The sequence below is a fragment of the Neopsephotus bourkii genome, unplaced genomic scaffold, assembly GCF_033783945.1.
Source record: "Neopsephotus bourkii isolate Nb327-2 ecotype Australia unplaced genomic scaffold, CSIRO-AGI_Nbou_v1 NB_346, whole genome shotgun sequence".
NCBI classification, from domain to species: domain Eukaryota; kingdom Metazoa; phylum Chordata; class Aves; order Psittaciformes; family Psittacidae; genus Neopsephotus; species Neopsephotus bourkii.
In genome coordinates, this window is record NW_026900852.1 from 2,268,320 (window position 1) to 2,275,790 (window position 7,471).

The following is a 7,471-nucleotide window of genomic DNA, read 5'->3' on the forward strand; positions in this document are numbered from 1 at the left end:
GCGTGTCTGCAGCTGGCCCCGCCCCTCCCGGCCCCGCCCTTGATGTGGCCACGCCCCCAATGTCCTGATCCCGCCCCCCCCAACCCCCGCCGGTTCCATCCCTTCATTGCCCCCCATGGCCCCGCCGGGGGTCGCCTCCAGCAGCGCCGCTGCCTCAACCCCTGCAGGACAGGGCCGGGTTGGGCTCTGCGGGGAGCGGGGGGGGCACGGGGGGTGTCAGGGGCATGGGGGTGCAGGGGACACGGCAGGGACACGGGGACTACAAATGGGAGGGGGGCGTGCGGACATGGGGGGGGCACGGACATGGGGGGTGCATGAGGGCAGCACTGGAACGTGGGGAGGGGGGACACGGGGAAGTCAGGGGTGCACAGGGACATGGGGACGTCACAGGGATGTGGGGATGGGGATGTGAGACCCCCATCGGGTGCTGCAGGGGCCGGGGCCGCTCCTGGGGTCCCCCTCGGCCCCGCTGTTGCACGGGGAGGACAGGGACAGGTTGGGGTGAGGGCGGGCGCCGCTGGTGCCACATCCCGGGGGAGGGATGGGACCATCCCATCCCCACCTCATCCCGTCCCAATCCCATCCCCATCCCATCCCCATCCCATCCCCATCCCATCTCGTCCCCATCCCCATCCCCATCCCATCCCCATCCCATCCCCACCCCGTTCCCCCTCCCCGCCCGCTGCTCTCACTCGGCTCCAGACTGACCGCGCTGCAGCCGCTGCCGGGCAGGACCCGGCTCGTTCCCGACCGGGCGGTTCCGGATGTTCCCCCGCGCTCCCGAGCCTGTCCCGGGCCCTGGCTCCGGCTCTTACGGAGCGGGGGAGCGGAGCCCGGCCCTGGCCTCGCCCGGTACCGGTTCGGGCTGGGCCGGTGCTGGTGAAACCTCCCCCGGTGCCCGTGTCCCGCCAGGTCCCGGTGTCCCCTCGGGTCTCCGGTGTCCCCTCCACTGCCCCCGGTGCCGGGGCCCCGTGTCCCCATCCCCAGGTCCCCGCGATTCTCCCTTGCTTTGGGTCCCCGCATTCTTGTGTCCCTCCATGTCCCTGTGCGCCGCATCCCCCTGTCCCTGCGATGCCCGCAGGTCCCCGTATATCCCCGTGTCCCCATAAACCTGCCCCCAGACATCCCTGTGTCCCCCGTCCCCATGCCCATGTCCCTGCAATGCCCCCCTGTCCCTTCCCCCCGTGTCCCTGTCCCCGTATTCCCCCTTCCCTCCGCTGGCCCCATCCCCACCCCGTGATCCCCGTTCCCGTCCCCCGGTGCCGGTCGGGACACGCCGCGGATGGAGAAGGAGCCGCGGAGCCCCCGACACGGGACCGGTGCCCTCGGCAGCTTTATTGCCCCGCGGCGTCACCGGGGGTCACCGGGGGAGGGGGGGGTCCCGGTCCCTGTCCCCGGTGCCGGGCTCCGGGCCCTCGGCGGCGCTGAAGTAGAAGTCGAGGCGGGTGCTGGGATCGTGGCTCCGGGAGAGCCCCAGGGGCTGGTGGCCCCGCGCCGAGGTGCACAGGAACCAGCCGGGGTTCGCGGCCGACTCGAAGCGCCAGAGCCCGGCCCGGTACGAGCGGAAGAAGGTGAAGGCGGCCGAGGCCGGCCCGGCGCGGGGCAGCTCCCGGATGTCGGCGTCCTGCGGCGGCACCGGCACGGGGCGGCACCGGGACGGGACCGGGATGGGACCGGGACAGCCCCGGGCAGCGGCGTTGGGGAAAGGGGGGACCGCGAGAGCCCCAGCCCCGGGGTGCCCCCTCCCCAGGGCGTCCCCGTCCCTTTCACGGCCCCATCGGTGTCCCCAGCCCCGCGCTGTCCCCGCGCTGTCCCCGTCTCTTTGGTATCCTCATCCCCGTGTTGCCCCCCCCTCCCTCCCCATTGGGTCCTCATCCCTTTGGGGCCCCCTGGTGCTCCTTCCCCAAGGTGTCCCCATGATGTCCCCATCCCCATTGGTGTCTTCATCCCCATGGATGCCCCCATCCCATTGGTGTCCCCATCGATATCCCCATCCCCATTGGTGTCCTCATCTGCGTGGATGCCCCCATCCCGTTGGTGCCCCCATGGTGTCCCCATCAATACCCCATCCCCAATGATGTCGCCATCAATGTCCCCGCGCCCAATGATGTCCCCGTGTTCCAGCAGTGTCCCCATGGTGTTACCATCTCTTTGTGTCCCCATCCCCATCGATATCCCCATCCCTTTGGTGTCCCCATTGATGTCCCCATCCCTGTGGTGTCTCCATGCCCATTGGTGTGCCCATCCCATTGGTGTCCCCATTGATTTCCCCATCCCTGTGGTGTCCCCACTGATGTCCCCATCCCCGTGGTGTCCCCATCTCAGTGGTGTCCCCATTGATGTCCCCATCCCATTGGTGTCCCCATCCCCATGGTATCCCCATGGTGTTCCCATCCTCATGGATGCCCCCATCCCATTGGTGTCCCCATCGATATCCCCATTCCCAATGATGTCCCCATTGATGTCCCCACCCCTTGGTATCCCCAAGATGCCCCCATCCCCATTGGTGCCCCCATTGGTGTCCCCATCAATATCCCCATCCCCAATGATATCTCCATTGATGTCTCCATCCTATTGGTGTCCCCATCCCATCGATATTCCCATCCCCATGGATGCCCCCATCCCCATTGGTGCCCCCATGGTGTCCCCATCGATATCCCCATCCCCAATGATATCCCCATTGATGTCCCCATCCCTTTGGTATCCCCATGATGACCCCATCAACATGGATGCCCCCATCCCATTGCTATCCCCATCCCCATCGATATCCCCATCCCCACTGATGCCCCCACGGATGCCCCCATCCCCGTTGCTGCCCCCGCGCTCCCCCGCTGGCTCTGGCTCACCTGCAGGCTCAGGCTGGGCCGGGGCCCGGGGGCGCTGGCGAGGCACCGGGACCCGTTCTGGATGCCCATGACGAGGGGCAGCCGGGCGGGCGCGAAGGCGCGGTTGGGCACCCAAAACACCTCCTCTGGGGCCACCCCCCCCGCCCCGCGTCAGGGCGCGCTCCAGGGGGGGTCCCCATCGGTGCCCGGGTCCCCCCCCCCCCGCAGGGCCCCCCCTCACCTTCCCGCGCCGCGTTGGCGCCCTGCAGGTGCCCGGCCAGGAGCCGCCCGTCGCGCAGGTAAAGGCTCTTGTGGTCCAAGTCGCGCATCCTGCGGGGACAGCGCGGACACCGCTGCCCCCCCCCGCCCCGCCCCGCGCGGGGCCGCGCCCGCAGCGCCACTCACCGGTACCGGAGCACTGCGCGGGGCCGCGGGGCGGGCGCGGGGGCTTCGGGCTCTGCGCGGGGACAGAGGAGGAGGGGGGCGAGGGGCAGCGCGGGTTTGAGCGCCAGGGCCCCGCCGCCGCCTCCCGCTCCCGGGGGTCCGCGCTCACCCATGGGGCGCGGAAGGAAGGAGGAGGCGGCGGAGCTGTTGCCACAGCGCTGGCGGAGGGGGAAGCGCTGGTTCCGCCCCACCGCGGGGCGGGGGACACGGCGGGGATGGGACAGAACCGGGGGACAGCGCTGCCGTCGGAGGGGGCGCGGGCGGGATTCGAACTCGCGATGTTTGAGCTGGAGGAGCAGCGCTCTCCTCGCTGCGCCACCGGAGCGTGGATGTGTCAATGGGGAGGGGCTGCGCATGCGCAGTGCGAGCGGCGCTGGTCATGGCGGGCGGCGGGGCGCTGCGGGCCGCGGTGGTGGCTCTGGTGCTGGCGTGGGGCGGGCAGGGGCTGTACTTCCACATCGGCGAGACCGAGAAGCGCTGCTTCATCGAGGAGATCCCGGACGAGACCATGGTCATCGGTGCGGGCGGGGGGCCCCGGCGGCCGGGGGGGAGGGCCCCATCCGCGGGGGATGGCTCCGGTCCCGGCCCCGGTCCGATCCCGGCCTGTCCGCAGGGAATTACCGGACGCAGCTCTGGGACAAGCAGTCGGAGTCGTTCCTGCCGTCCACGCCGGGGCTGGGCATGCACGTGGAGGTGAAGGACCCCGACGGCAAAGTGAGTACGGGGGGGAGGCCTTGGTGTGCGTGGGGCACCCATGGGGTGCGGGGGTCCCTGGCGTGCCTTTGAGCCAGGGCAGGGGAACCCTGGGGTCCAATGTAGGCCTTGGGGGGGTCCCCGGGGTGCCTTTGGTTCTGCACAGGGTGTCCCTGGGTGCTGGCAGGCAGCAGATTGCCCTTGGGGTGCAGGGGTACCCATGGGGGGGATGTCCCTGGGGTGCCTTTGAACGAGGGGAGGGGGTCCCTGGGGTGCTTGCAAAGGAAGGTGGGTGGTGGTTGGGGTGCTTGGGTGCCCATCATTGGGGTGCCTGCAGGGTGGGCGTGGGGGTGTCCCTGCGGGTGCCTCGGCAGCGGGTGCAGTGTCGCGGTGCAGGTGGTGCTGTCGCGACAGTACGGCTCCGAGGGCCGCTTCACCTTCACGTCGCACACGCCGGGGGAGCACCAGATCTGCCTCCACTCCAACTCCACCCGCATGGCGCTGTTCGCCGGCGGCAAGCTGGTGAGTGGGGGCCGGGGATGGGGACACCCCGAGGCGGGGGGTACCGGCGCACCCTGACCCCCTGTGCCCCGCAGCGGGTGCACCTCGACATCCAGGTGGGGGAGCACACCAACAACTACCCCGAGATCGCCGCTAAGGACAAGCTGACGGAGCTGCAGCTCCGCGCCCGGCAGCTGCTGGACCAAGTGGAGCAGATCCAGAAGGAGCAGAACTACCAGCGGGTGAGGAGCGGGGTGCAGGGGTTGGGGGGGACGGACCCCGCTTTCCCCATCCCGTGACTCCAGCCCACGCTCTGTTCCCGGCCCGCAGTACCGGGAGGAGCGGTTCCGCATGACGAGCGAGAGCACGAACCAGCGGGTGCTGTGGTGGTCCATCGCCCAGACCATCATCCTCATCCTCACCGGCATCTGGCAGATGAGGCACCTCAAGAGCTTCTTCGAGGCCAAGAAGCTGGTGTAGAGCCCCCAAGCACTCCCCTGGGGGGGGGCTCCCACAGCGGGATGGGGTTGGGGGGGTCCGCGCTGCCGTTTTGGGAGGAAATAAAGCGGTTTTGGGGTCCATTGGTGCGGTTTTAATGGGGGGGGGTGCTCAGTCCTCCACCGCCAGGGGGCGGTGCGGCGCCGAGGCCGCTCTGGGCGCGCGGCGGGTGTCGGTGGTGAGCGGGAGGCCAGCATGGCGGCGGCGGCGGAAGGGCCGGTGGCGCGGTTCGAGCACATGGGGCTGGACCCGCGGCTCCTGCGGGTGCGGAGGGACCGGGACCGGGATCGGGATCGGGATCGGACCCGGGGTGGGGGCAGCCACGGTGGGGAGGGGGCTCGGGGGTCCCTGCGGGTGAGGGAGGCCGTAAAGGGCCGGTACCGAGCAATCCATTGGTCACCGGGGGGACAGGAGGGCACCGGGACCCGGCAGTGTGGGGGGAACCGGAGAGCGGGGTCCTTTGGGGGGGGAGCCCATTGAGAGCGTTTGGGGTGCCTGGGGGTGGGGCATGAGGCCATGGGGGGGATATGGGGTACAGCCAGGGCTTGGGGGGCACTGAAGGGTTGGGGTCACTGCTGTGGAATGAGGGGGGGGACAGCGGGGTTCGGGGCACTGGGAGGGTCTGAGGAGCCGGGGGGGTTCGGTATCGGGGGGGGGTCGGTATCGGGGGGGTCGGTACAGGGGGGGGGTCGGTACAGGGGAGGTCGGTAGCGGGGGGGTTCGGTACCGTGGGGGGGGGTCGGTAACGGGGGGAGTTCGGTACCGGAGGGGCTGGTACCGGAAGGGGTCAGTACCGGGGAGGTCGGTATCGGTGGGGTCAGTACCGGGGGGATTCAGTACAGGGGTGGTCGGTACCGGGGTTTCGGTATCGGGGGGGTTCGGTACAGGGGGGTGTCGGTATCGGGGGGGGGGATTCGGTACCTGGGGGGGGTTCCTGACCGGGGGGGGTCCGGTACCGGGGAATCGGTACCGGTGGGTCAGTACCGGGGGGGGGTTCGGTACTGGTGGGGTTCGGTACCGGGGTCCTTCACGGGGTGAGTCCCGGAGCAGGAGGGTGACGGCCGGGCGGCCCCGCAGGCGGTGGCGGAGCTGGGCTGGGGCTCCCCCACGTCCATCCAGGCCGAGGCCATTCCGCTGGCGCTGGAGGGCCGGGACCTGCTGGTGCGCGCCAGGACCGGGTCCGGCAAAACGGGGGCCTACGGACTGGGGGTGCTGCAGCGGCTGCTGAGCGCCAGGGAGGTGAGCGGGGAGCGGGGGGCAGGGGGGGGACACGGGGAGGGGGGGGATCTGTGGGGCGTGGGGGGAAATGTGGGGCATGGGGCTACATGGTTGGGTGTTGGAGTGGTTCAGACTGTGTCAGACTGTGTGATACTGTGTCATATTGTGGGATGCTGTCCGATACTGTGTGATACTGTGCGATACTGTGCGATGCTGTCCGATGCTGTTCGATACTGTCCGATGCCGTGCGATGCCGTGCGATACCGTGCGATACCGTGTGATAGTGTGATACTGTGCGATACCGTGCGATACTGTGCGATACCATGCGATATCGTGCGATACCGTGCGATACCGTGTGATAGTGCGATACCGTGCGATACTGTGCGATACTGTCCGATACTGTGCGATACTGTCCGATACTGTGCGATACTGTGTGATAGTGTGATACTGTGCGATGCTGTGCGATACTGTCCGATACTGTGCGATACTGTGCGATACTGTGCGATACTGTGCGATGCTGTGCGATACTGTCCGATACTGTGCGATACTGTGCGATACTGTGCGATACTGTGCGATACTGTGCGATACTGTGCGATACTGTGCGATGCTGTGCGATACTGTCCGATACTGTGCGATACTGTGCGATACTGTGCGATACTGTGCGATACTGTGCGATACTGTCCGATACTGTGCGATACTGTGCGATGCTGTGCGATACTGTGCGATACTGTGCGATACTGTGCGATACTGTGCGATACTGTGCGATACTGTGTGATACTGTGCGATACTGTCCGATACTGTCCGATACTGTGCGATACTGTGCGATACTGTGCGATACTGTGCGATACTGTGCGATACTGTGCGATACTGTGCGATACTGTCCGATACTGTGCGATACTGTGCGATACTGTCCGATGCTGTCCGATGCTGTGCGATACTGTGCGATACTGTGCGATACTGTCCGATACTGTCCGATACTGTGCGATACTGTGCGATACTGTGCGATACTGTGTGATACTGTGTGATACTGTGTGATACTGTGCGATGCTGTGCGATACTGTGCGATACTGTGCGATACTGTCCGATACTGTGCGATACTGTGCGATACTGTGTGATACTGTGTGATACTGTGCGATACTGTGCGATACTGTGCGATACTGTGCGATACTGTGCGATACTGTCCGATACTGTGCGATACTGTGCGATACTGTCCGATACTGTGCGATACTGTGCGATACTGTGCGATACTGTGCGATACTGTGCGATACTGTCCGATACTGTGCGATACTGTG

General features: G+C 67.3%; 3 protein-coding genes across 3 annotated transcripts; 2 read left to right on the forward strand and 1 right to left on the reverse strand.

Moving 5' to 3' along the window:
- Positions 1 to 1,360: 1,360 nt before the first annotated feature.
- LOC133209580 (interleukin-1 family member 10-like) lies at positions 1,361 to 3,259 on the reverse strand. Its single transcript, XM_061348282.1, has 3 exons — positions 3,067 to 3,259; positions 2,847 to 2,971; positions 1,361 to 1,624 (listed from the first exon to the last, which is right to left on the reverse strand). The coding sequence occupies exons 1-3, from the start codon at positions 3,152 to 3,154 to the stop codon at positions 1,361 to 1,363; spliced, it is 477 nt and encodes a 158-aa protein (XP_061204266.1). The 5' UTR covers positions 3,155 to 3,259.
- A 332-nt stretch (positions 3,260 to 3,591) lies between these two features.
- Positions 3,592 to 5,042, forward strand: TMED4 (transmembrane p24 trafficking protein 4). The gene is made up of 5 exons (XM_061348164.1): positions 3,592 to 3,787; positions 3,883 to 3,983; positions 4,359 to 4,484; positions 4,559 to 4,705; positions 4,794 to 5,042. Exons 1-5 carry the CDS (start codon positions 3,607 to 3,609, stop codon positions 4,941 to 4,943), a joined length of 705 nt encoding a protein of 234 aa, XP_061204148.1. The 5' UTR covers positions 3,592 to 3,606; the 3' UTR covers positions 4,944 to 5,042.
- A 92-nt stretch (positions 5,043 to 5,134) lies between these two features.
- On the forward strand, positions 5,135 to 6,218 carry LOC133209581 (probable ATP-dependent RNA helicase DDX56; the record flags this gene model as incomplete). Its single annotated transcript, XM_061348283.1, has 2 exons — positions 5,135 to 5,225; positions 6,039 to 6,218. Coding segments are annotated over exons 1-2 (249 nt in total), but the record flags the coding sequence as incomplete, so codon positions are not given.
- Between the last annotated feature and the right edge of the window lie 1,253 nt (positions 6,219 to 7,471).

Bases quoted from the DNA above. Each gene is read 5' to 3' on its own strand.
- LOC133209580 (XM_061348282.1), bottom strand. From the start codon at position 3,154: ATGCGCGACTTGGACCACAAGAGCCTTTACCTGCGCGACGGGCGGCTC. The intron at 2,972-3,066 runs GTGAGGGGGGGC...GGGTGGCCCCAG, and splicing joins CGCCAACGCGGCGCGGGAAG to AGGAGGTGTTTTGGGTGCCC. The intron at 1,625-2,846 runs GTGAGCCAGAGC...GTGCCGCCGCAG, and splicing joins GGCCCAGCCTGAGCCTGCAG to GACGCCGACATCCGGGAGCT.
- TMED4 (XM_061348164.1), top strand. From the start codon at position 3,607: ATGGGGAGGGGCTGCGCATGCGCAGTGCGAGCGGCGCTGGTCATGGCG. The intron at 3,984-4,358 runs GTGAGTACGGGG...GTCGCGGTGCAG, and splicing joins TGAAGGACCCCGACGGCAAA to GTGGTGCTGTCGCGACAGTA. The intron at 4,706-4,793 runs GTGAGGAGCGGG...CCCGGCCCGCAG, and splicing joins AGGAGCAGAACTACCAGCGG to TACCGGGAGGAGCGGTTCCG.